At 49.5% G+C, this 27,867-nt stretch overlaps 3 protein-coding genes across 3 annotated transcripts; all 3 read left to right on the plus strand.

Moving 5' to 3' along the window:
- Positions 1-6,631: 6,631 nt before the first annotated feature.
- PSME3 (proteasome activator subunit 3) lies at positions 6,632-14,383 on the plus strand. The gene is made up of 11 exons (XM_082604876.1): positions 6,632-6,914; positions 7,602-7,634; positions 7,758-7,820; positions 8,014-8,118; positions 9,577-9,625; positions 10,421-10,533; positions 10,747-10,815; positions 10,952-11,019; positions 11,119-11,173; positions 11,299-11,385; positions 11,976-14,383. The coding sequence occupies exons 1-11, from the start codon at positions 6,873-6,875 to the stop codon at positions 12,054-12,056; spliced, it is 765 nt and encodes a 254-aa protein (XP_082461002.1). The 5' UTR covers positions 6,632-6,872; the 3' UTR covers positions 12,057-14,383.
- Positions 14,384-14,463: 80 nt separating this feature from the next.
- Positions 14,464-20,387, plus strand: AOC2 (amine oxidase copper containing 2). The gene is made up of 4 exons (XM_082604875.1): positions 14,464-16,851; positions 18,793-19,078; positions 19,309-19,438; positions 19,775-20,387. Exons 1-4 carry the CDS (start codon positions 15,045-15,047, stop codon positions 20,039-20,041), a joined length of 2,490 nt encoding a protein of 829 aa, XP_082461001.1. The 5' UTR covers positions 14,464-15,044; the 3' UTR covers positions 20,042-20,387.
- Positions 20,388-20,968: 581 nt separating this feature from the next.
- On the plus strand, positions 20,969-26,404 carry AOC3 (amine oxidase copper containing 3). Its single transcript, XM_082604954.1, has 4 exons — positions 20,969-22,686; positions 24,200-24,485; positions 24,898-25,027; positions 25,985-26,404. The coding sequence occupies exons 1-4, from the start codon at positions 21,087-21,089 to the stop codon at positions 26,258-26,260; spliced, it is 2,292 nt and encodes a 763-aa protein (XP_082461080.1). The 5' UTR covers positions 20,969-21,086; the 3' UTR covers positions 26,261-26,404.
- The last annotated feature ends 1,463 nt before the right edge of the window (positions 26,405-27,867 follow it).

Raw genomic sequence — 27,867 nt, forward strand, 5'->3', positions numbered from 1 at the left:
TGGGGGGGAGTCAGGACACTCTCCCGTTTTTTAATGCAGTGACTTTGCTTCAGATTTGTCACTTCTGAGCGGAGCCACTTTCATTATTCACTGCTGTGTCAGTTTTTAAAGTTTCTCGTTGGGAGAGCTGGGCGCCCGAGAGAGTGGTAGACACACTTGGAGGGGAAAGTGAGGAGGTAAACTTTATTGTTTCATTTTATATTTTAAAATTTCAATTATAATTAGGGAAAGCCGAACACTTCAGATATTGAAACGTATTATGAAATTATAAAACTCAACCATTTTTGTCTTGGTGCAGGAATATCAATGGAACAGAATAGAGTTCAAAAATAGACCAGGGCTTCCCTGGTGGCGCAGTGGTTGAGGGTCCGCCTGCCATTGCAGGGGACGCGGGTTCGTGCCCCGATCCGGGAGGATCCCACGTGCCGCGGAGCGGCTGGGCCCGTGAGCCATGGCTGCTGAGCCTGCGCGTCCGGAGCCTGTGCTCCGCAACGGGAGGGACCACAGCAGTGAGAGGCCCGCGTACCGCAAAAAGAAAAAAAAAAAAAAAAAAATAGACCAAGTATACAGGAGGATTTAGTATGTGATAAAGCTAGTATTTCAAATCAGTGGGGAAATGAACTACTTAATAAGTGATGGGTGGGACCAAAAAGCCACGTAAATGGTGGTGAGCTGAATCCTCTCCTTCACTTTTTATACCAAGTTAGTCACAAATTTCAGTGTCAAAAATACAATGATTAAAGGTACTAGATGAAAGCATGAGTGATTATTTTTTATAATCTTGAAGTAGAGAAGGTCTAAGCATGACATGAAAATCAGAAGCTGAAAAGGAAAATACTGAATTTTACTCAAAAATTAAAACTTTCTGAACTATCAAAGACACTGTAAAAAAAAGTTACAAAAGAAAAATATGGAAAATAGTTGCAGCTCATAAGAAAGAAGGTAAATTTTCTTAATATACAGAAGTCTATTCAATCAATAAAAATACCGATAGGCCAGTAATGAAATGGGCAAAGAATATGAAAAAGCTCTCAGAAAAACAAATGGTTGATTGAAAAAATTAAAAGATATTTCATTTTACTTGTACTTAAGTCGGTGAAAATCAAACAAGTCAGGCAGCATTTCTCATTTATGAGATTGTAAAGGCTGAACCAGTTGATAACATCGAGTGTTGATGAGCAGTTGGGGAACTCCATGCATAAACTAGCATAATCTTTTTGGAGGTCAGTTTGGGAATGTCTTTCAAAAATTTAAATGTTCATAGTCTTTGATTCATAAAATTTCTTTCTAGGAATTTTCCTCATAGATATGCAAGTGATCAAAGAAAGTTCATGGCTAAATTTCCTTCAGTAATAGGGATTGTTTAAATAAATTATGGTATTGTTCATTCAGCAGAATACTATGCAACCATTAGAAAGAATGAAGTAACTTACTTTTTCTTGGTTCATTTGACTAGTTTGAGAATGGTCTGAAGGAGGGCAAGGGTAGAAAGAGGGAGACCAGTTGGGAGGTTTTGCATGAATTGAGGCAAGAGATGATTATCAATTGAAATAAGAAAAGTTATAGGCAGTAAACATGATACGATTCCATTTGTACAAAAAACAACGTTAACATATGTGGTATATAACATGACATGTTAAATGTTATGTTATATGAAATGATGTACAGCAGGCACTGTCCTTCACTGAACAACGGGACAGAGACTTCTACTTCACACAAGTTTGTATTGTTAGATTTTTTTTAACAATAAGCCTATAATTCATTTACAGCAAAATTGAACTCTTTACAGAAAGAAAATATAACAATACAGGAAGTTAGGGCAATAGTGTCAGGAAATTACCCATAATCTCACCACACTATAATTTTTATGTTTTCCATTACGATGTTTTTTTCCCTATGTATTTTAACAAGGTTGTATTTATGTTTGTAATCTATATGCAGTTTTTGTATCCTGCTTTTAAACTTTAACATTACATAATAAATATTTTCCCATGTTGCTATACAGTTTTTGTAATTGTCATTCTCATGACTGCATTACACTGCATCAAGTGCGCTACCTTAATGTGTTTCTTAGTTGCTGGAAAGTTCCATTGCTTCCAGTTTTGGTGATTACAATAATGCTGCAGTGAAGAGCTTACTGTTTCCTAATGATGGAACGTCACAACTGGGATTACTGAGTTTGGCTATTTCAGGTCTCTTGATTAACGTTAGCAATTGTTTTCCAAAGTGGTTGCACATAATTATATTCTACCTCCAGTAATGTATGAGAGAGCCTATTTCACGATGCCTTGGCCAGTATTAGGTATCATATAGTTGAGGAACGAGGGCAAAAAAATGGCACTTCCTTGTTATTTTAGTTGAGGTATCATTGGTTACTTGTAAATATTGACTCTTTTGTGAAGGTTTTCCTCTTTTGTGAAATTCGTTTGTGTCCTTTGCTCATTTGTCTATTAGGTTCTTAGTATTTTTCTCAGTATGTTTCATTAATTTGTATGAATGGCCTGTTTAACTAAGGTGCTTTTCAGATGTGCAGACGTTTTATGTTTTTATGAATTCAAATCTGCTTTTTTTCTTGATGACTTATATTGCTTAGAAAGTTGTTCCCACTTCCAGAAGTGACTTTCCTATTAATATTTTAAATGTGTACGATCCTCCTATAATTAGCATCACATGTAATATGTGGGACTAGATTGATTTTCTCCTGGTATTGCTAATTAGAGATGGTCTTTACAACCCTTATTCCTCTTGGATCTTTCAGCATGAGACCCCCTCTAGAGGAGATGGGTGGAATCATCCTCAAAGCATTTTCACCTAGGCCTCGTGTGGCGGATTCATAGTCCTACATTTCTTACTGTGTGGCTGCCACTAAAACCATCTCAGAAAGGCGTAGAGACGTAAAGGGCTTCTGGAGAGGTAGGGCCTATAGAGATGACAACTGTGCGTTTGGCAGTCTGTCTTTATCATTTACCAATCCTGACCTTGAGCAAGTTATTCAACCACTCTGTACCTTGTTTTCATATTGTAAAATGAGATTAATAGGGAATTGCCTGGTGGTCCAGTGGTTAGGACTCCGTGCTTCCACCTCAGGGGACATGGGTTCGATCCTTGGTTGGGGAACCAAGGTCCCACATGCTGCGCGGCATGGCCAAAAAAGAAAAAACAAGAGAAACGATTAAAATAAGAATAATAATGTACATCACATAGGGAAGTGTGATGATTAAATGAACTAATAATATGAAGCACAAAGAGGGATGTCCGGCACGTAGTAAACTCTCTGTGTGCTCCGCTGCTCGGAGAATATATGACAGTCAGTACGTGTAGTGCCTGAGGGATTGTGAATAATCAACACATTGTCATCAATTCAACAAATATTTATTGAAGACCTGCTATGTGCCAGCCACTCATTTAGGTCTGGGAGGATACACTGGTGAACTGCTCTAATAGTTTATATTCTTGAGGAGAGAATTTGACAATAAACAGGTAAACAAATGAATAAGGTGATTTCAGATAATGGTAGGTGTTATGAGTTGAACTGCGTTCTCCCCGGAGATGTTGAAGTCCTAACCCCCAGTACCTGTGAGTGGGACCTTGTTTGGAAATAGGGTCTTTGCAGATGATCAAGTTAATGAGGTCATTAAGTCATTAATCCAGTATTACTGGCTGTCCTTATAAAAAGGGGCAATTTGGACACAAAGGTGGACATGAACAGAGGGAAGACATGTGAAGAGACACAGGGAGAAGATGGTTGTCTCCAAGCCAAGGAACACCTGAGACTCCCAGGAGCACCCATTTGAATGTTGTAGACATGAATTTAAAATAAGACCAGTCATCAGTGATCATGTTTGATTCATAAGCACCCAGGAATGAATAGTTTGTTAAATGTAGTGGTGCCCTCAGCAATTGTTCACTGAATAAATAAACAAATGAGTGCACATTACATAAAACACTTGGATAAGGGAGGAGAAAGGGAAATAAAAAAGGAATGTGTATCTGTCTTCTTACAACCCTACTTGAAGAAGACAAAATACAATTATTTGAGAACAAAGCCATATTTCAACAAGCAGAAACACATTAAGTTTTCAAGCTGAAGTTATCAATTCTGAAAGAAATGCAGGGTAATGGCACACTTAACATAGGATGTAGTTAATTTGGGAAAGCATTCCTGAAGTTAAGTTCCAGATCAGAGTTGAAAAGTTACTAGGGACAAGTGGAACAGAAAGCAGGGGTAAAAGGGGGAAAACCGTTAGATGTTACTACACAAGATGGGTAGTATGGGCTATGTTGTATGTGGTCTTGAATAAGTGGAAAAGAACTTTGAGTCTGAAAATGAGGCTGATAATAATTATATAGTTTAAGATAAGCATGAGGTAAGTTCACGCTAAGCATGAACAGGTAGCTTGTCTGATAATGGCTACTGTTTATCTAATGCCTGCCTTGTATCCAGGCACTGTGCTAGTTCTTGTACATATATGTGATTTCCAGTGTTCATGACAACCCTACAAAATTGCATACTATTTGTTAATAATAATTAAAATTCCATTGTACAGATGAGGGAACTGAGACTCAGCATTTCAGTAATTTTCCCAAGATATCACAGTTAGTAAGGAGCTGAGGTGGGATTTGAAGGCAGGTTTCTCTGATTCCAGAGGCCATAGTCAGTCACACTTCATTTAACTGTGTATTCCCACCATCTCCCTTGCTCTCTTTTAAAAGAAAATAAATAAATTTATTTATTTATTTATTTTTGGCTGCGCTGGGTCTCCGTTGCTGCGCACAGGCTTCCTCCAGTTGAGGAGAGCAGGGGCCACTCCTCTTTGCGGTGCGCAGGCCTCTAATTGCGGTGGCTTCTCTTGTTGGGGAGCATGGGCTCTAGGCACGCGGGCTCTGTAGTTGTGGCTCGTGGGCTCTAGAGCGCAGCCTCAGTAGTTGTGGCGCACAGGCTTTGTTGCTCCATGGCATGTGGGATCTTCCTGGACCAGGGCTCGAACCCGTGTCCCCTGCATTGGCAGGCGGATTCCCAACCACTGCACCACAGGGAAGTCCCTCCCTTGCTCTTCACACAGAGGTTGTAAATCAGATGACCTGCCTTTGCACTTAATCCAAATTGTTTCCTAACAACCCTCCCCAGCCCACTCCCACCCCCAACTAACTAATTAGTCTTTCAATTTCTTCAACTGAGACTTCCCTGGTGGTCCAGAAGTTAATACTCCACGCTTCCACTGCAGGAGTCACGGGTTTGATCCCTGGTGGCAGTGCAGCCAATAAATAAATAAATAAATAAATAAATAAATAAATACGCTCTTTAAAAAAATTTCTTCAACTGGACAACCACTTTCCTTCCCCAGGGCATTTGCCTGTGCTGCACCCATACCTTTGAAGGCTCTTCCCCTCACTCTTCCCAAGCTAACCCTTTTACACCCTTTTAGCTTGTCACTTCATCTGAGAGGCCTTTCTTGGCCATTTTAACTAAAATAGACCCCTGGCATTCTCTACGTCAGTCATTTTTTCCCTAACATTTATCAGATTTTGCAATTATGTTGTCAGTTTACTTTCTGGTGTCTTTCCCAAGTATTAAGTCCCAGGAGACCAGAGAACTTGAGTCTTGTTTACCTTTGATTTCCCAGAACTGTGCTGTTCAATACAGGAGCCATTAACCACATATGGTTACTGAGTACTGCAAATGTGGTTCCTCTGAACTGAGATGTGCAAGTGTAAAATTCATACTGGATTTCAAAGACTTGGTATGAGAAAAGAATGTACAAGATCTCATTAATATTTTTTATATTGATTACATGATGAAATAATATTTGGTTAAACTGGCTTAAATATATGATTAAAACTAATTTCACCTGTTTCACTTTTTAATGTGGCTGCTAGAAGATTTTAACTTACGTAAGTGACACATTATTTCTAGCCTGAGATGCTGCTGTCTGAGCCTAGTCCATTTTAGAGCGAAATAACCAATGTTAAGAGACCATATGAGTGGGTGAATTAAGGGTTAGAGACTCTGCCTTCCATGAGGAAAATGGATACAGCATTGCCCTAGAAGTTAGGAGATCTGAGTTCTGGTCTTGGATTTTCTGGAAACATTGTGTAGACTTGGACAAGCACTACCGGCCTCCAGGCATCAATTTGCCCATCCATCAGGCAGTTGATCACTGAGGTCTGAAAGTGTATGAGATTAAGTGGCTAAATGGCAGAGAAAGGTGGGGAAGCCTCGTGCAACAGGACTTGTCTTCTGTTAGGCTCCAGCCTAACACTAGAGCTTCGGCTAAGAGGAGGAGGCGGCAGAAATCACAGACTAGACGCCCCAAACCCAGCGCGGGGACCGTCGGCTTCCTCGGTCGACGTCACTGGGGCGGGACGGCGTCGTCGGTCGGGTCCCCGCTCGAGGCGGAAGCGGCTCCGAAGGTCCCTTCGGAGAAGGAGAGTGCCGGGATAACAGAGAAGCAAGTAATCCCCGAGTCTCTTTGAGCCTCAGATCTCACCAAACCACCCTTGGCCACACTCCCTTTTATTTCACCCGTAGAGCGTAGAGGAGCCGGGAAATAACAATGTCCAGAGCTGAACCTCAGCGCGGCTGCGCAGGGCATATGCGCATCCTCGCCGAAATCCCGGCGATTGTCTGTGACGTAACTTCCGGCGTGAGCGGCGAAAGCCGGGAGGGCGAGCGAGAGAGGGAGCAGGCAGCAGGTACAGGCAGCGGGCGGGCGGACGGACGACACGAGGGGAGGGAGCGAGAGAGCAGTGAGTGAGCCAGCGAGGGCGGTCGCGTCCCGAAAGCAGCCGATATTCCCGCCTACCTCTGACCCCCTCCCCGGAGCCCACAGCGCCTCCGGTCTCCAGCGGAGCGGACACGGCCCGGCCCGGCCATGGCCTCGTTGCTGAAGGTGGATCAGGAAGTGAAGCTCAAGGTAACGGCACCGGCCCGGGCCTCCTTACCCCTCGCTTCGATCCCCGAGCAGTCTGACCGGCTCCCCACTCCCCATGGCGTCTTTGTCTCCCTGGGGACACCAGCCCTGAGCTTCCGCTCGGCTCAGCCCAGCCCCCCACTCCCGGGACAGCATTGGGGGAGAGGATAATATGGGATGGCCTTTTGTACCCCGTTTAATAGTGGAGAGCCCGGGGAGACCTCCGCGGACACGTGGTGGACTTAAGTTCTTTAGGCCAGTGACAGCTGGAAGTCCCCCAGCCCAGCAGCGTCCCCGCCTCCGGACGCTGCTGCTGCCCCTGCCCTTGGCATCAGGCCTGCCTCGTATCCTGGGCCAGGTTTGGATGGTGGTTGACAACGTTTGTGAGCTCACACCTCCCCCACCTACCTGTCTTTTGTCTGCTCTCAAAGTCAGATAGCTTCAGACACAGGAAGGGAGGGAGGGAGGGAAGACAGGCGGGTGCTGCCCTCAAGCCCGGCTTCCCTCTCCTGAGATGGAGAAATGGATCCTCAGAAAAAGAAAGTATTTGCTGTCTGGGGGCCTCTCAGCTTCTCATACGATTACAAGGTGAGGGGAAGACAGTTGGATTTGGGTTTCCCCATCCTGCCCATACTTCTGTTGCCAGGTAGTGACTTACTCGTAGTGAATTGCTTTCTTTATTAATTTTAGGTTGATTCTTTCAGGGAACGGATCACAAGTGAGGTGAGTGAAATAAATAGAAAAATGAGTGTTGGTTAATAGTCGGGAGTTCCCCAGAGGAGAGATACCTGTAGAGACAGACCTTCCCACAGTTACTAATTCGGTTGTATTTTCCCTCATCTTTAGGCAGAAGACTTGGTGGCAAATTTTTTCCCAAAGAAATTGTTAGAACTTGATAGTTTTTTGAAGGTGAGAGACGCTTTTCTTTTCCTTAGATTCCCCCATTTTTTCGGCCCCGGTCTTTCTGTCAAATGGGACAAATCGTGTTAATTCCGTTTTGTTTTGTACTGTAAAGCGCTGTCATTTCTTGCCCTTTAAATGAAATACTTCTTTGTTCATCTTGAAAAAACTAATGTTTTGGGGGTGGGCTTCTCTCTTTCAGGAACCAATCCTAAACATCCATGACCTAACTCAGATCCACTCAGACATGAATCTCCCAGTCCCTGACCCTATTCTTCTCACCAATAGCCATGATGGACTGGACGGTGTAAGTGTCCTATATTTATCTTTGTGTTTGGAAGCAATAGGTTCTCTGTTCTTTATTCCCTGCTCAGTTTGAACATATACAGAGGGGACAGTGGGATTTGGATCTGGGAATGAGGATTCTTACAGATGTTATGACTAAAGTACACCCCCTCTAGATCCTGATTTTCATTTGTAGCATGAAGTGAATATGTTAATGTTACTCTGTTAGAGTGAGTTTAAAAATAGGACAAATAGCTACAGGTTCCCTCAGGTGATCTGGTCTGTCCCCAGGACTCTAGGCAAGACTTTTCTTACCCGTTTCAGTGTCTTGAGTGTTGTTATGGAATGAACAGTTCTTCTTGCTATGTAACTGCAGTCCTAGTCTTTGTGTATCTTTAGTGCCTAGTCTTTAGCAGCTATATATCCACATTTTATTATACTTATATATATATTATATATATATATATATTATATATATATATATTTATGACACTGTACTGTATTGTTCTTTGTCTGCATTACTGTCGCATTGATAGAACTTGCAATTCTGGAAAGCAGAAACTATCTTAATTATCTTTGTATCCCCAGCACCTAGCATTGTTCCTAGTACATAGCAGGTGCTCAATACACGTTTGTTGATTGAATATTGCATTTCTTTGTGGAACCAGCGGATTTGTACTTATTCCCTTAATTATCCTAACTCTGCATTCAGTGCTTCATTTTTCCTGTTTTTTATAGTATCCCCCCTGCCTAATGGCTCGATTTTTAAATTTTTAAAATTTATTTATTTGGCCGTGTTGCATGGCTTGTGGGATCTTAGTTCCCCAACCAGGGATGGAACCCCGGCCTCTGGCAGTGAAAGTGCCAAGCCCTAACTACTGGACCACCAGGGAATTCTCCCTAATTGCTTAATTTGTTATATTTCTTGAAAGGTTGGTCTTCCCAACTAGAGTTTAAGTTGCTTTGTGGCAAGAATCTTTTTAATTAATTAATTAATTAATTAATTAATTAATGGCTGCGTTGGGCCTTCGTTGCTGCACGCGGGCTTTCTTTTGTTGTGCCAAGCAGGGGCTACTCTTCTTTGCGGTGCACAGGCTTCTCATTGTGGTGGCTTCTTTTGTTACAGAGCATGGGCTCTAGGCGTGTGGGCTTCAGTAGTTGTGGCACATGGGCTCAGTAGTTGTGACTCTTTGGCTCTAGAGTGCAGGAGTTGTGGCGCACAGGCTTAGTTGCTCCGTGGCACGTGGGATCTTCCCAGACCACGGCTGGTACCCGTGTCCCCTGTATTAGCAGGCGGATTCTTAACCACTGCGCCATCAGGGAGGCCCCAAGAATCTTCTCTTAAAGCCTTGTATGTGCTTAGTAAATTGTGTGTAAATTAATAATGGGGTTGAGGAAGGGATTAAACTTGCTCGAAGGGTAGCTTATGGTGGGGATGTAGGTGTCAAGCAGGCTAATTCCCATCTTTTTGCGTCTTTAGCCCACTTACAAGAAGCGAAGATTGGATGAATGTGAAGAGGCCTTCCAGGGTAAGAGCTCCCTTCACTACACCCCACCCCAGCCTTTCCTGGCCTGCAGCCCTGAGTTGCAGGATGAATCTTGTGTTCTCCTGGCCAGGAAGCAGGATCTGAATTTATTTCCCAGACGTTAGCATTCCCAAGTCCTCCAAGCATTGTCATTTAGCACTGTAAACCTAATTTTCCAGTTAATAGGGAGGGTTTGTCTTAGTGTGGACTGCCAAGGGAGAGAGGTTGGAGGTGGCTACACATCACAGATTTTTCACAGAAGTCACAGTTCCATATCATTTTTTCCTCTTCAGTAATAGTTGGTACATTAAGTCTATAGAGCATGGTTTTTTTTTTTTTTTTTCTTTCTTTTTTTTTTTTTTTGCTGTACGCGGGCCTCTCACCGTTGTGGCCTCTCCCATTGCGGAGCATGGGCTCCGGACGCGCAGGCTCAGCGGCCATGGCTCACGGGCCCAGCCGCTCCGCGGCATGTGGGATCTTCCCGGACCGGGGCATGAACCCGTGTCCCTTGCATCGGCAGGCGGACTCCCAACCACTGCGCCACCAGGGAAGCCCCCTATAGAGCATGTTTTAATTTCTTTATTTTTCAGAGTTTTGGGATACTTTAGACACCCATTTGCTAATCCACGTGTTCTCTTTTTTTGATTTCGTTGGGGGTGTCAAGGTTTATAGATAGAGTTGTGACAGATAAAAGGCAGAGGTCATAGCATCTCATGGGTCTGGGAAAGAGAGAAAGGGGTGGAGTGCTATGTCCTACCTTCCATCCAAATCATTTAACCTTCCTCATGTCCCTGTCAGGAACCAAGGTGTTCGTGATGCCCAACGGGATGCTAAAAAGCAACCAGCAGCTGGTGGACATTATTGAAAAAGTGAAGCCTGAGATCCGGCTGCTGATCGAGAAATGCAACACGGTGAGGCAGGGGCTGACCCCGAATAGCCTGGCTTGAACTATTCAAGATGATGGATATGGGGCTGGAGGCGTGGAGATGATGTGGGAATTGGAAGTCTGTCTTGGCTCCTGTGCTCCTGACATCTGGCCCCAGCAGCATGAATTGTATACTTCATGGCTTCAGTAGAAAAGGCCAAGGTCCTCATATGTATATTTTGGTCTCCTCACTCTCCAGGTCAAAATGTGGGTACAACTCCTGATTCCTAGGATAGAGGATGGGAACAACTTTGGGGTGTCCATTCAGGTAATGTGCTTGCATTAGGAACTGGAGAGGAAGGTTTGGGAGATAATCTCATGTCCCCTGCTTTTCTGTTTTCCCTTTCTCTTTGGTCTGCCTTGGGGTGATGTGGAAGTGACTTTTGACTCAGTTGTTTTTTCAGGAGGAGACAGTTGCAGAGCTAAGAACTGTTGAGAGTGAAGCTGCATCTTATCTGGACCAGATATCTAGGTAGGGCTGCTTGGGCTTGGCCCAGGAATTGGGGGCTGACGAGGTGGTAAGCACTGTCCGGGGTCTCCTGCAGCTTCCTCCTCTTCTCTCTCCTTCCAGATATTATATTACAAGAGCCAAATTGGTTTCTAAAATAGCTAAATATCCCCATGTGGTAAGTAAGGGTTTTGTAGGCCGAGGGCGGAAGTGGTAGGACCGGGAGGAGCGGCTGTTCCTGGGAAGAGCCATGTGGGGACAGTCAGGCTTTGGGAACTAGCCTCTTCTCCGCCCCACTCTCAGGAGGACTATCGCCGCACCGTGACAGAGATTGATGAGAAAGAATATATCAGCCTTCGGCTCATCATATCAGAGCTAAGGAATCAATATGTAAGTAACCTTGGTCCCTGCCCACAGTTGCTCTGGCTTCTCTTAGTTCTGGTGACCATTTTCTTGCCACTCTCTGGGGGTTGAGATGGGGGGCAGGGGGTGGAGGTAAAATGAGTGGAACAAATTCTGCCCATTAGCCGAGTGATGAGAGCTGTGAGGTCATTGAAGGTATCTAGCTGGGCATCTCCCTTCTTTCTACCTGGATGGGAAAGGGCACAACATAGAATAGGGGTGAAGATGTGGGCGTTAGAGTCAGGCTTAGGTTTAGAACCAGTCCTACTTGTAATGTGTGGCCTTGGGCAAGTTTAACCTCAGACTTCAGTTTCTTCAACTCTAACACATTAAAGGACCCAGTGCAATTCTTGGTATGTTAAGTGCTCAGTAAATGTTATCTATTAGACTCTTGGGCCCTGGATATACCCAGGTGTGCCTGGGGTATAAGAGAGGTAGTAGGGTGAGTGATGCAGATTCAGGTGAGTGAGATCCGGGTTATGTGAGTGAGTGCTTGGGAGTTTGTGGCGGTTTTATTTATTTTCCTAGTGAGGTTGGGGTACAACAGACATGTGAGTCCCTGATCCCTCCTCTCCCAGGTCACTCTACATGACATGATCCTGAAAAATATCGAGAAGATCAAACGGCCCCGGAGCAGCAATGCAGAGACACTGTACTGAGGCCAGGGCCAGGGCCAGGGGACTCTGTGAGTCTGGCTCAAGACCGACATTGCCTTGGTTTGTTACATGACTATCGTGATGGGGAAACTGGCTGGAAGTAGTAATCACACCTCTCTCTGTTTTTAGTTAGAGTCTAATGAAACTCTCATGTAGTTCTGTGACGTGTTTACCTCTTTTTTCAGGCCTCAGGAACTCTTCTATTTCCTTCCCTAATACCCCACGCCCCCCGTCCTAATTTCTGGAGACATCCAGATTTGTGTACACAGGATGTTGGCACAAGAATACTTGTGTTTTTTCTCCCTGGCTCCCTCCTGTGTCTTGGGCTTTGTATTTCCCCTCTTGATGATTAGTTGGTTAGAAGCTGAGGGAACTGGAAGGAGAGTGCTAGGTGTTTTGTAGGAACTGGGGTGGAGTGGGGGGCGGGGACCAGCTCATTTCTTCCTGTTGGGAGGTTAGTGTCCCTTGACACTGTGGGACGTTGCATCCTCCCTGCCACAGTCGCCCTGGTGATGACTTCGGGTTTCCCATCTATATACATTGCACCTTGAACCTGATCATGACAAGAAACACCTTAGACCTTCTGCCAAGTCTCTAGCTGCTTCAGATGTTTTTATAACTAGGATTTTCACATACACATATGTGCGTGATATACACACGTACACACATGCAGCACGTATATGCCTTCCTACTCTGTTACTTGATGCCCTCCCCTCCCCCCAGCCCTGCCCACCCCCCAAACCCTGTCTCTGTCTCACATGCTCTCTCACACACACACACACACACACACGCACACACACACACACACACACCCTATTCAGAAGGTGTTAGGTGTCTTAGTACTCATCCACCAGGGCCCATTGTCTCCTGATATTGTAGCCTCTTGGTGCCCGAGGCTGGTGAGTTGGAGGACAACTGAAAGATGAGAAGCAGGGGTAGTGGGTTCCCCTTCCTCTGTGACTCGGGTCCTTTGGGGCATTTTTGCAAAGGCTGGTCCTCTGAATCCCGGTTTCCTCTTCCCGGGCCAGTTGTAAATTGGGGTGGGGGTCTCTGCAGCTGTGAGGCCAGATGCTGCTGCTCCTACTGGGTTTTCCCTTTGGGAAAAAATGTTTTCTTATTTATAGTATTGTGCTTCCAGGGAAAGCGGTCACTTGTGTGTATATGTGTGTGCATGCACACACATGCATGTACACATTGTGTGTATGTGGAAATCTGCTGGGCAAGTCAAAACCATAGAAGAGTTGCCTCTTATCTCTCAAATCTTCCAGAGATGTCACTTGTTACAGCTTTTGTGTTAACCCTCATCAACCCCCACTTTTATTCTCCCACTACTGGAGAGTCTGCTGGTGATTCTCTGTGTCTGTTTCTGACTTTTATTCTACCCCCGTCTCTGTCTTCCAACCCCCAATCATATTTCCATCTGGATGCATCATTTTTCCTCCCAGTATGCTATAGAGAAGGAGTTAGGATGCTGTCTTCCCATGAATAGTACTCGGTAACAAACCAACTGCATTTTAGTTGGGCAATGCCCCTACCCACCCTTAGACCCCTTCCAGCTAAAACCGTTCCGTCCGCCCACCATGTGTTTCTCAGTTTCCCTTTTTGTTTGTTGGATTGTTCCCATGTCCCTCCTCCTCACCACCCTTGGATCGTAATGTAAAATTCTTTTACCGTGTCAAGAAATTATTAAAAATACAGGTACTTTGACCTCTTTCTAAAGCTGCAGACCCTGATGCGATGCTCTGGTGGCCTGGGACATACCCACACTTACGTGTGTGCACATTGGGACACCCACCTCCGCATATACCTCCAGCCACCCTATTGGGTGTCTTTATACCAACTGAGCTGCTTCTTTTCTCTGGAATAATGGAAAGGCTGAGGCTTCTGCCTACCAAGAGGCAAGGGTGGGTCCTTCATTTGTCTTCAGTCTGAATTAAATGGAAGTTACCTCTTCCCAAACCTAAGCTGCCTTCTACCCTCACAAGATCCCAGCTCCTTCCTTCCTTCCTTCCTTCCTTCCTTCCTTCCTTCCTTCCTTCCTTCCTTCTTTCCTTCCTTCCTTCCTTCCTTCCTTCCCTCCTTCCCTCCCCAGTGATACCCATGAACTGCCAGTAGAGGCTGCTCTAGTTCCGTCTGGGGAATCACCTGGTTCAAGGCACACCCGATCCCGTCATTTTCTTTGCTCTATACTAAAAGTTCCTTCTGAATAATGTCTTAAGTTTCTTGCGGAGATGCCAGGGACTCCTGGTTTTTGGTTTTCAAGTGAATTGGAGGGCTACCTAGGACCTTAGCTCCCTCTGAAATAAAGTTTCCTTAACTTCCACCTTGCAGAGTAGCATTCTGGTATCCAATGATTTGGTATCTGTTGTCTCTGCAAAAAAAGATTTAAGGTCTTGAACAATGGAGGAACATCTGCTCTATTCTGTTTCAGAGATCAGTACCAGTAGCTGACAATTTTTGGATGCCTACCCCGCGTCAGGCTGTTAAGCACTTTACGTGCCTGATCTCATTTACTCTCCATGAATCTCTAGGGTAGTGTTATCCCTTCTTTATAGGTGAGGACACTGAGACTTAGGATAAGTAACTCCCCTCAGGTCACACAGCTTAGGGACCTGCGATTGGTGTACAAATCGGACTGCTGCGTCCAGGCCTTCACCACTCCTTTCTCACCGACTAGATGGCAGAGGCCTGAGACTACAGATCAAGGGCTTGGTCTTAGGCATCTGGCAGAACACAGTGCTTACTGCTGAACTGGGCAGTGGATCCTGGAAATACTGGGGGGGAGTGCCTGCCAGGAGGTAGGAGAGTGGACAGTTAGAGTGGTTGCATGTAGTACATGGGACTTGATTGGGCGTCTGAGATTTGCATACTTCCTCAGACCCATTCTGGGTGGAAGGTAGAGTTTAGTGTATATACAAATGCCCTCTAATCTGGTCTAAATGATGGAGATGGGTAGTGGGTACTGACCGTGCTGCTGGGAGGAGTTCAGGGATGGGGAGAGGCTATGCACGTGGAAGTAGTACCTTGAGCCAAACCACAGAACAGAAAATTGGAGCAGAATTATATAAATCAAGGTCAGAAATTTCCCGTCCAACCCACAGGGTGGAGTTTTCACTATTCCTGTCCATCCTACTGAATATAAGCCCTGATTTGATGTCAGTAAGTAGAAGGAGCAGCTGGCGGGACTCACTTCAGCTCTCGGCATTCACCATGGACCTCAGAGTAGTCCTCGTGTTCCTGGCACTGTCCCTCATTACCGTCTTTGCCCTGGCCTATGTCTTGCTGACCAGCCAAGGTAGCTCCAGCCAGCCTCCCCGCTGCCCCTCTGTATCCTACAGTGCCCAGCCCTGGACACACCCTGGCCAGAGCCAGCTGTTTGCAGACCTGAGCCGAGAAGAGCTGACGGCAGTGATGAGCTTTCTGACCCAGAAGCTGGGGCCAGGCCTGGTGGATGCAGCTCAGGCCCAACCCTCAGACAACTGCGTCTTCTCAGTGGAGCTGCAGCTGCCCCCCAAGGCTGCAGCCCTGGCCCACCTGGACAGGGGGAGCCCCCCGCCTGCCCGGGAGGCACTGGCCATCGTTTTCTTTGGTGGACAAGCCCAGCCCAATGTGACTGAGCTGGTGGTGGGGCCGCTGCCGCACCCCTCCTACCTGCGGGATGTGACTGTGGAGCGTCACGGGGGCCCCCTGCCCTATCACCGACGCCCCGTGCTGGGAACTGAGTCTGCCCAGATGTGGAAGCATTTGGAAGAGGTGGAGCTCCCCAAGGCACCAGTCTTCCTGGCTTCCGTCTTCAACTACAGTGGCTCCACTTTGGCAGCTCTGCACGCCACCCCTCGTGGCTTGCGCTCAGGGGACCGTGCTACCTGGATAGCCCTCTACCATAACATCTCAGGTGTTGGGATTTTCCTTCACCCTGTGGGGCTCGAGCTACTGCTGGACCACAGGGCCCTGGACCCTGCCCGCTGGGCTGTCCAGCAGGTCTTCTACCTTGGGCACTACTATGCAGACTTGGGTCAGTTGGAATGGGAGTTTAAGGCTGGCCGGCTGGAAGTGGTTAGAGTTCCTCCACCCCTGCCAGTTGGGGCCTCATCGCTGCGATCGCGGGTCTCCCCAGGTCCTCTTCCCCCTCTTCAGTTCTCACCTCAGGGCTCCCGGTACAGTGTGCAAGGGCACCTAGTGGCGTCCTCCCTTTGGATGTTTACCTTTGGCCATGGGGTGTTCAGTGGCATGAGGATTTTTGATGTTCGGTTCAAGGGTGAGCGAGTGGCCTATGAAGTCAGTGTCCAGGAGTGTCTGTCTGTCTATGGTGCCGATTCACCCAAGACAATGATGACCCGATACCTGGATAGCAGCTATGGACTTGGCCATCACAGCCGGGGCTTGGTGCGGGGAGTGGACTGCCCCTATCAGTCTACCATGGTGGACATCCACGTATTAGTGGGCAAAGGGGCAGTCCAGCTGCTCCCGGGGGCTGTGTGTGTGTTTGAGGAGGCCCAGGGACTACCCCTCCGCAGGCACCACAATCACCTTCAGAGCCATTTCTATGGTGGTTTGGCCGGCTCGGCCCTTGTCGTCAGGTCTGTGTCCTCTGTAGGCAACTATGACTACATTTGGGACTTTGTATTGCACCCAAATGGGGCGCTCGAAGGGCGGGTCCATGCCACGGGCTACATCAACACAGCTTTCCTGAGCGGGGGCGAGGAGAGCCTCCTCTTTGGGAACCGCGTTGGGGAGAGAGTGCTGGGGGCGGTGCACACGCATGCCTTCCACTTCAAGCTGGACCTGGATGTGGCAGGTGAGTGCCCAGGGGATGAGGATTGCGAGTTGGGGTGGGCCAGAGGGAAGGGAGACCCGCACAGCAAGCCGGAAGAGGCAAGAGGGTGGCATTCCAGCACCGCAATTTATTGTGGCAACAGCAGGGACTGATCTGAGTGTATTCAACTGCAGTCAGCCTGAATACTGGGCTTATTGGGTAGTTGGCAAAAGGTAGAGAGGGTTCCCCCGCCCAGCCCCTCTGACCCGCTGCGATTGTGAAGCCAAATGTGATGGCTGCGCTGTACTAGCTGGCTGCCTTGGCCTGTCTGTTGGTGGTGAACTTGCCCTGCCTGTCTGAGGCTGGACACGGCTGGAGTTGGGGCTCCGAGTTCTTCCTAATTCTGAGAGTCAGTGGAGGTGGGGAAAGCAGGGGCCTGAACAGAGATAGGGAGTAGTCTGTCTAAAGAGCCTCTTAGAGTGGAGGTGGTCCGGGGGCCTGAGAAAAGGAGGTGCTAGCTGGGGGCTGCTCCACAGGTTTTCAGACAACTGAGGATACAAGACGGGGGCCCCATCCGCCTCCTGGGGAGGACCATCCCATTCCTGCCCGCACATGTCATCACAGTGGGCTCTCTGGTGACATGGTAGGCATGCAATAGGCTTGCTGCAAGTGTAGAAAGGGATTTCTCAAGTAGGGCTGTAAGCACAAAGGGGACTTAAAGCTCCTGACAGATTTTTGTCCAGAACAAAATAATTAACTTATCAAGTTAGACTATTAGGCCCAGAAAGAAAATTAGGAATCCATCAGACCCTCTCCATTTTACAGTTACGGAAACTAAGGAGGGTGGGGGGAGATGGGTCAGGAAGTGGCTGCCCAAGTATAATGCACTGTAACTCAGCATACTTCTTGTGAAACATTTCCATATTCTCTTGAGTATAAAGATGGCGTGTGTGTGCTGTGCGGGTGGAGGGGAGAGAGCTAAGAAAACAGCATGATTGAAATGCTATTTTAAATCATGCATTTTAACTAGGTTATTCTTTGACATATTTGGGATATGGCTATTTTCTGACTTGAAGTTTTCTTTCCAGCATTTTGGCATTGAAGAGCCTTGTCTTAGGACATAAATAACATTTACTGGACCAGCGTGCAGCACAGGCTGGTGCTGTGGGCTAGAGAGTCTGTGTCAGGTCCCTGCACACAGGACAGCTGGCAGGGGCACTGGCTTCAGGGGGGTTCCCTGTGTGCCAGCACATTCATATGAGTCATGCCAAAAGGAACTAGCAGTCCAAACCTGCAGAAAGAGTATAAGTGTTCCAGGGATCTCCCAGACAATTTAAAGATATAAATCTACTTCCTTGTAAAAAAGACAAAGTGATACCTGCCATATTGAGAAAAAAATCAAAGTCTGAGCCAGGAGGAGCATGCAGGGCACCACGGAGGGGGATTGGGTTTTTCCAGCCGGCTTCTCCAAGACAAATATCCCTTTCATAGTTAGAAGAACGTTATTAGCCACCTGTGTGTGCTTTTCCATTTATAGAGCTCAGCCACAGAACAGCTTTTCTTATGCCCATTGTAGCGATTCACCAAGTGAGAATCAGAGAAGCAAATAATTGGTCCAAAGTCTATTGGGTAGACCAGTGCCAATAGAACTTTCTGCAATGATGGAATGTTACCTGTCTGATTTGTCCAATATGTTAGCCACTAGCCACGTGTAGCTATTGAGCACGTGGAATGTAGATAGTGTGACTGAGGAACCGAATTTTTAAATTGAAAGAGCCACTTGTGACCGGTGGTAACTGTGTTGGGCAGGGCAGGTTCAAAGAAGGCGGGCCCGCCCTCAAGTCCAGACCTGGCTCCCAGCACAGAGGGCTCTCTGATGAGCTCTGCTGTCCTTTGTCAGGCCAGTGCAGGGGGCATCACGGAGAAAACAAGGGACCTGTCTCACCTGCTGTGGAACTCCTCTCCCTCCCCTCACCCTGGCAGGGCTGAAAAACTGGGTGGTAGCTGAAGACGTGGTGTTTAAACCTGTGGCAGCCCCTTGGAGTCCGGAGCACCAACTGCAGCGTCCACAGCTGACTCGGCAGGTCCTGGGAAGGGAGGACCTGACGGCCTTTCTCTCGGGGAACCCCCTTCCCCGCTACCTTTACTTGGCTAGCAACCAGACTAATTCCTGGGGTCACCAGCGCGGGTACCGAATCCAGATCCACAGCCCTCTTGGCATACACGTGCCCCTGGACAGCGACATGGAGAGGGCCCTCAGCTGGGGGAGGTGAGGAGGGCCCTGGGCACTGGGTGGTAGGGAAGGACTGGTCCCCTTCCCATCCCAGCTCTTGAAGACCCCAACTCACTAACCTCGATCATTCACCCCGGACCTCTTCTCAGATCCAAGTAGATATGGGACGGGAATGGTCTCACACAGAATCTGATCCAAAGGATCTCTGGGCTGGTAAAGGCCCTTGACATTTTCTGACACCACCTTCCTACAACGTTCCTGGTCAGATACCAGCTTGTGGTGACCCGGAGGAAGGAGGAGGAGTCACAGAGCAGCAGCATCTATTACCAGAATGACATCTGGACACCCACTACGGCCTTTGCTGACTTCATCAACAATGAGACCCTCTTAGGAGAGGTTGGTAGCCCTAGGGGCAGAGGAAAGGAGCTCCCCTAAGCCTGGTGTCTTGGCTGCCCGGCCCCTGGCTGTAGGATGGAGGGAATGGTAGGTTTCCAGTTCTTAGATTAGGGGCCAGGGAGTTCCCTGATGACCAACATGGGTCATCTCTCCTGAGGGTGAGATTAGCCCTGGGACCACCCTACAGCTTCTCACATGGATTACCACACCTGTTATTGGGCCTGCGGCTGGGCAGAGGTAGAAGCAGGGCTGAGACTGGAGATTGGGGGATTGTGGCTGGTGGGGTGGTTCTCTGGGTCTCGCCTCCAAAGTCTCCAGCTCTTCCTCTTCCTGCAGGACCTGGTGGCTTGGGTTACAGCCAGCTTCCTGCACATCCCCCACGCTGAGGATGTCCCCAACACAGTGACTCTGGGGAACAGAGTTGGCTTCTTGCTCCGACCCTATAACTTCTTTGATGAGGACCCCTCCATCTTCTCCCCTGGCAGTGTCTACTTTGAGAAGGGCCAGGATGCTGGGCTCTGCAGTGTCAATCATGTGGCCTGCATCCCCCACCTGGCAGCCTGTGTCCCGGACCTGCCGCCTTTCTCTTACCAAGACTTGTAGCCCTGAGTGTGTGGTGGGACATGGGCGGGGCGGAGAGGGGGTGCCGAGACATGTACCTTCCTCTCTGTTCCCACTTCCTGCTCCTCTGACACTCGACCCTTGGAAAACCGCCTCCTACCACATAAACCCCCATATATCCTTTGGTTAATTCTTATTTCCAGTTCATTTTTTTAAAATGATGAATTTATACAAATGACGTTGATATTAAAAATACTCAAGCAAAAACACCACAAATCCTACCACTCAGAAACAGCTAGCATTCACATTTGGTGAATGTTATACCAGACATTTCTTTAATGCATGTGCATTGAAGTGGGAGAATAGATAGAATTTTGTAAAAACTGATGGTGTGTGTAATTTATAATAAAAAGTATTACAAGACTTTTACTTGAATTTCTTCTCTTTGACTTTTGAAGTATCTAGAATCCCCCAGAGAATATTAAGGACTCTGGCCAAGGAAATTAGCCATGTAGGAGAGGGGGCAAGGGGGACAGACCTGGCCAAGAAATGCTGCTTGGGAAGCTGAAGAGCTGGGGGTGGGGTTTCCTTGGAAGGAGGACAACAGTTCCAAGTTGCAGGAAAGGGAACATCTGGCCCTGAGAAATGGGCGCTGGGGAAAGAAGTGGGGCGGAGGGGAAAGAGGGGCTGCCTCCTCCCCGGCATTTCTGTGCATGTCAGTGCATGTCTGTGCTCAGGCTGCTCAGCTGCAATAGTTTGAAATCCCCACCACCCCTTCCTCCTACCCCAGCGCTCCCCTGTTCCCACCCTGACCCAGAGAGCAGAATGTGAGTTGGAGCCTGGAACACAAAGCCATGTAAGGTCTGTGGAAATCACTGCTGCCCTGCCTTAGCCCCGCCTCCCAACCCCAGCCCGCTCCGCCCCCCTCCCCAGCCTTCCCATGCTCTTCCCATCCTCAGTCTCCATTGCGTCGGAATACTGAGAACCTCAGCCAGAGTCTAGGAGCCCCCAGTACAGGGAGCAAAAGAGACCTGAGAATACAAGTCTCCACTTTGGTTCAATCCTCTGTCTCTACGTTCATGGGACAATGAACCAGAAGACCACCCTGGTGCTCCTTGCTCTGGCTGTCATCACCATCTTCGCCCTGGTGTGTGTCTTACTAGCTGGCAGGGGAGGAGATGGTGGTGAACACAGCCTGCCTCCCCTCTGCCCCTCCATATCACCAAGTGCCCAACCCTGGACACACCCTGGCCAGAGCCAGCTGTTTGCAGACCTGAGCCGAGAAGAGCTGACGGCTGTGATGAGCTTTCTGACCCAGAAGCTGGGACCAGGCCTGGTGGATGCAGCTCAGGCCCAACCCTCAGACAACTGCGTCTTCTCGGTAGAGCTGGAGCTGCCCCCCAAGGCTGCAGCCCTGGCCCACCTGGACAGGGGGAGCCCCCCGCCTGCCCGGGAGGCACTGGCCATCGTCTTCTTTGGCGGACAAGCCCAGCCCAATGTGACTGAGCTGCTGGTGGGGCCGCTGCCGCACCCCTCCTACCTGCGGGATGTGACTGTGGAGCATCACGGGGGCCCCCTGCCCTATCACCGACGCCCCGTGCTCACGCGAGAGTACCTGGACATAGACCAGATGATCTTCAACAGAGAGCTGCCCCAGGCTGCTGGTCTCCTCCACCACTGCTGCTTCTACAAGCACCAAGGAGGGAACCTGGTGACCATGACCACAACCCCCCGTGGCTTGCAATCAGGGGACAGGGCCACCTGGTTTGGCCTCTACTACAACATCTCAGGGGCTGGGTTCTTCCTGCACCCCGTAGGTTTGGAGCTTCTGGTAGACCACAAGGCTCTGGACCCTGCTCGCTGGACCATCCAGAAGGTGTTCTTTCAAGGCCGCTACTATGAGAGTCTGGCCCATCTGGAGGAGCAGTTTGAGGCCGGCCTGGTGAATGTGGTGGTGGTCCCAGACAATGGCACAAGTGGGTCCTGGTCCCTGAAGTCCCAGGTGCCTCCGGGTCCGGCTCCCCCTCTGCAGTTCCATCCCCAGGGCCCCCGCTTCAGTGTCCAGGGGAGTCGAGTGGCCTCCTCACTGTGGACTTTCTCCTTTGGCCTCGGAGCTTTCAGCGGTCCAAGGATCTTTGACATCCGATTCCAGGGAGAACGGCTGGCTTACGAGATCAGCCTCCAAGAGGCCTTGGCTCTCTATGGTGGAAATTCCCCAGCAGCAATGCTGACCCACTATATGGATGGCAGCTTTGGCATGGGGAAGTACTCCACGCCCCTGACCCGTGGGGTGGACTGCCCTTATCTGGCCACCTACGTGGACTGGCACTTCCTTTTGGAGTCCCAAGCCCCCAAGACACTACCTGATGCCTTTTGTGTGTTTGAGCAGAACCAGGGCCTGCCCCTGAGGCGACACCACTCAGATTTTCATTCCCACTATTTTGGGGGCCTTGTGGAGACAGTGCTGGTCTTCAGATCTGTGTCGACCTTGCTCAACTACGACTACGTGTGGGATATGGTCTTCCACCCCAATGGGGCCATCGAAGTCAAATTCCATGCCACAGGCTACATCAGCTCAGCGTTCCTCTTTGGTGCTGCCCGAAGATACGGAAACCAGGTTGGGAAGCACACGCTGGGCACCGTCCACACTCACAGTGCCCACTACAAGGTGGATCTGGACGTGGGAGGTAAGACATCCTGGCGGAGGCCAGGATTCCAGTAAAGGGGGCTGAAGGGTTGTCTCTGTTTGCTTTGGGTTTGATGGAGGTTTTCCAGGGAAGGAAGATCTGAGCATGAGTATATGTTTTGGAGTTTCATGCTTCCTCTTTTGCTGGATGGGAGAGAGTTGGCTGCTGAATTTTACTGAGATTTTAGCTCATTGGCTGGGTACAGAGCTGCCACCCACCCTCCACATGACCTCATCAGAAAATCTTGGGAAACAGCTAAGCTCAGAGAAGAGGCAGGATCCAGGCTAAGGGTCCCCTTTGCCCTCTTCCCTCCCTGGCACTTATATGGGTCCCACTTCAGTGAGGCAGCCATTTGCTTTTCAGCTTATCTGTGTCTGGCCTGCAGTGTAGGTATTGGGGAGGATCTGTTTGCATTCTGCAGAGTCCCTGGCACCTGCAGGCCAATCGTGGAACGCCCCTGGGGTATACATTTCCCTGGGAGGTGGACCTTTCTCCTCCCTGAGTTTCCATTTCTGGGCACAATACACTTAAGTGTGAGGGGTAGAGTGGATACTGTGGAATAGTCCAGATAGTTCCTGGAGTTGGTGGTCACAGAGGGCCAAGGGTTACATGATGCCTCGGAGTCCTGGTCATTTCACGGTCATTCCCCACATTGAGTTCATCACCAGATTTTTTTCTGCCTCTGAAATATCTCCAAACCCTCGCTTGGCCCCGCTACCGGCCCCCTGTGGGTGCCAGCCCTCTCTTTGCTGCTTCGACTCTTCTTCCTCTCAGATCCATGGTTCACCCTGCGCTCAGAGGGACCTACCAGCCCATGCCAGCCTGCTCCCTTACACACTGCCCACTTTCCCCATCACCTATTGGATCCCCATCACCTATAGGATCCCCATCACCTATAGAGGACAGCTACTGCCTGCCTGTCACATTCTTCCCGGTGCTGCTTAAGACACACACCCGCCCTGTCCCTGGACATGCACACCACATGTGACAGTCACGCTTCTTTGCTTTTGCTCCTGTTTTGCCCCTGTCTAGAATGCCCTGCCATGTCATCTCTGCTGGTGACATCCTCTAAGGCCAGGCTGAAAAGTGGCCCAGGAAGCCCTCTATTCTTGCCTGTACCTGTGTTCCTCTAACCTTCAATCTTGAATGGGCTCCTCTCACACTACAGTCCCTTCAGGGCTCGGCCTTTCTGGGGCGTCTGTGCGAGCAGGAGGGTAAGGACGTTGTTTCATTCATCAGTGTGTCCCCCGTGCTGAGCACAGGCCTCTCCACTAATGAGTGTGAAAGGATGAAGGAATGATATCCTTGAAGAAATATGTCACAGGTCAACAGGTTTGGCTGAAAGATTGGGACATCTTGGGGAGAGGGGAGGCAAGAGGGGGCACACTCAGTCTGGCTTTCTCTTTGGCCCCCACTCTGAAGCCAGGTGGGGACAGTCCAGAGGGGGCGGAGCAGCTGCATGACCAGCCCTCCCTCCCCCCTTCCCCCCACCATCTCCACTTCACCCCTGCAGGACTGGAGAACTGGGTCTGGGCTGAGGACATGGCTTTTGTCCCTACGGCGGTACCCTGGAGCCCCAAGCACCAGATACAGAGGCTGCAGGTGACCCGGAAGCTGCTGGAGACGGAGGAGCAGGCCGCCTTCCCCCTGGGAGGTCCCTCCCCTCGCTACCTGTACCTGGCCAGCAATCACAGCAACAAGTGGGGGCACCCGAGGGGCTACCGCATCCAGACAGTCAGCTTTGCTGGGGAGCCCCTGCCCCAGAACAGCTCCATGGAGAGAGCCTTGAGCTGGGCAAGGTGGGTGATGGGGTGCGGTATGCGTGTGGGGTGGGGGAGGGGATGAGAGTGAGAAGGGAGTGTTGGGAGGGGCAACTGGGCACTCAGTTCAAACTGTACACGAGGTGAGTGAGGTAAGAGCTCAAAAAGGATTTCCTGGTTATCCAAAGGCCCACAGTGGATACATGGTCCCCTTGGAGGGCTAAAGCCCAGGTGGGAAAAGTCTTTTCTGTTTGGGAGGGGGCATGTTGTGAAATGGAAAGGGATGAAAAGGAGGACATGGAATGATGTTGGGCCACCCACCAGGGTGGCGTCAGAGTGACCGTGTGAACGAGATGGGAATGCTGAGGTCCATGGGCTCGGCTCCCTTCCATGATGATCAGGCAGCAGGATGGGCTTAGTGACCATGGAGGCCTGACCAGAGCATCTCTAGGTACCAGCTGGCTGTGACCCAGCGGAAGGAGGCGGAGCCCCGCAGCAGCAGCATCTTCAATCAGAATGACCCCTGGGCCCCCACCGTGGACTTTGCTGACTTCATCAACAATGAGACCATAGCTGGAGAGGTCAGCCGGCTGTGGGAGGCTGAGGGAGGGGTTCGGGGGACACAGAGATGAGCCCCACCTTCTCTCGGGGAGGTCCCTGAAAACCATCTCCCCAAGGACGGAGCTGACTCCTGCCTTCTGTGCTTTTGTGGATCTGATCATTACCTGCTTGAGGGAATCTTCCCAAGCTGGAAGTTCATTTGCAGACAGTGGCTGAGGCTCCAGCCTGTCCTCAAGACTCTACAGCTCTCTAAGTCTCAGCATTGTGGACTGAGTCCTTTTTTTTTTTTTTGCGGTACGCAGGCCTCTCACTGTTGTGGCCTCTCCCGTTGCGGAGCACAGGCTCCGGATGCGCAGGCTCAGCGGCCATGGCTCACGGGCCCAGCCGTTCCGCGGCATGTGGGATCCTCCCGGACCGGGGCACGAACCCACGTCCCCTGCATTGGCAGGCGGACTCTCAACCACTGTGCCACCAGGGAAGCCCATGGACTGAGTCCTTTAAGGGCCCCAGGACTCAGGAGGGCTGGAAGTGACCAGGGAAGACCACATCTCTTTTATCTAAAGCTTCTCTGTTGCTGGCTTGACCATTAAAGGATTAATTTCCAAGTTAATTTCTGCCTCCCAAACCCTGATCTTCCCTCCTCATCCTCCTTCTCTCAGAGTTTGGGAGCTCTCATTGAGTCAGGGGAAAGGAGCTGAAGTTGCCCGTGGGTGTCATCATTCCTCTGGGGGTGTGTAGGCTGATGGTGATGTCATGGGGAGTGTCAGAGATGGAGGGTGCAGGCTGGGATGGGGGGCAGGTGTTGCTCCGAATATGAAATTGACCATTTATGCGTTGATTTCTGGACTAGTAGGAAAAATGTTTGAAGACTTAAAATCCTCTTGAGCAAAGGTGGGCTGCGAAAGTGAATCCTGGGAGAGGCGGACGTGCCCTTAGCAAAGCCAAACCTCATGATCCTCTTTCTTCGCCCCCATTAGGACTTGGTGGCCTGGGTGACAGCCGGTTTCCTGCACATCCCCCATGCAGAGGACATTCCCAACACAGTGACTGTGGGGAACGGCGTGGGCTTCCTCCTCCGACCCTACAACTTCTTTGACCAGGACCCCTCCTTCGATTCTGCTGACTCCGTCTACTTCCGGGAGGACCAGGATGCTGGGGCCTGTGAGGTCAACCGCCTGGCTTGCCTCCCCCAGGCTGCGGCCTGTGTCCCCCACCTCCCTGCCTTCTCCCACGCGGGCTTCTCCCACAACTAGGTGGATGGGGAATGTGGCTGGGACCCCAGGGCCAGGGAGTGTGGGGGAGGGGAGGGGATGGGCACTGGGCAGGGCAGCCTATGTCTTCTCCCTCCTCACATCCCGGGGGTCTTCTTTCTCCCATCGTCCTCCCTTCCCTCCCCCTCCCTTCTGGGAGCATCCTGAGTCTGTGATGCCTGACACAGGGGGCTCTCAGCTCTGTTGACCCCAGACCTGCTGAGTTCCTCTTGCAGAGAGGAAAGGAATGGCCAGCCAGGAGCTTGGAGTCATGGTTAAACTTTCCAGAAGACTCCTGTTTTTGGTGTTTTTTGTCTTGTTTCCTTTTATTTTTGCTATCTGGGTTTCCCAAATCTTCTTAGCCATCCCAGGTTTCTCTTGAGACTCCTGAGTCCTCACTTGCGACGTGAGGATGGGGGGCTCTGCTTTGGGGATAACCACCAGGAGCCAGTGGGGCAGGGTTCCTGCCAGGCCCGTGAATCTAGGAATCAAGCTGGAAGGGGCTCTTTGGCCCATGTCTCCTTCTCTCTCTCTCCCCTCTTGCCTAGCCTCCTCCGGTTCCCACCTGTTCTTATATCCTGGGATTTCCCTCCCAGCCCTGAGGGGATGTTACCCAGCCCTCATTTCTCACCTCTGGTCTCCTCTCCTGGTTCTAGGCCTGTGGAAGTCTCAAAATGCAAGGGACATCTAGTTTGAGAGGACAATCCCCGTCTGTGTCCCTGTGTCTGGGAGCTGCCCCTACCCCCAGTCCTGGGGCAGGATGTGTTTCCCCACAGTTCTTTCTGCCCATGTGTATAGGCGCGCCTTGCATTCTCTGGCAGAGGATGGTCATGGAGACAACAGCAGCTCAAGTGAGCACTTTAGATGGCTTTGCGGGGGCAGTGGTAATGAGGAGGTCATTTTGTGCCAAGTCTGTGCGTGACCAGTGCCCTCTGTGCTCTGCAGTAGCCAGTATGGGAGGCTGGGTGGACACCAAGGATGAGAAGCAGGAAGACCAGGGACTCCAGTCATAGGGCCAGGGGTTCAATCACGTGTGAGCATGCAAATGAGCCAAGGCCTCTGGGGGTGGAGCCTCCCTGGCAGGCTGTCCCTGTGGAGGGGTGGGTGGGAGCAGTCTGGACTGGGGGTTCCTCTACAAATAGCCAGAGATGGGAAGCAGCAGAACTGTCATCCCTAGAAGACTGATTAAATAAATTCTGATGCAGCCTTGCAAAGCAATACTACACAGCTGTAAAACTAATTATATCTCTTTATAGGGAATCATCTTCCAGTGAACAAGGAAAGGCACAGAAGTGTGTATAGGGCACCTCCATTTGTGTTTTACAGGGAAGGATCATATAAATACATATTTTCCTATCTTATAGATGCATATTCGGAAGACACGGGTAACCCTGGTTGCCCCTGTGGAGGGGAACCAGGAAGCTAGGACAGAGGAGGGAGGAGACTTAGTACTATACACCCTTTTGTACATTTGAAGTGAACCATGTGACTGTATTACCTATTCATTTATTATTATTCAAATAATAAATGGGCCCAAACAACACCTGACTTCTTTTTTTAAACTGACTGGTCTTTTAGGAAGGGGCTGGGGTAGGGGGGAAGGGTAGAGG

Source organism: Mesoplodon mirus (assembly GCF_964341445.2).
Source record: "Mesoplodon mirus genome assembly, chromosome: 18".
Lineage (NCBI taxonomy): Eukaryota > Metazoa > Chordata > Mammalia > Artiodactyla > Ziphiidae > Mesoplodon > Mesoplodon mirus.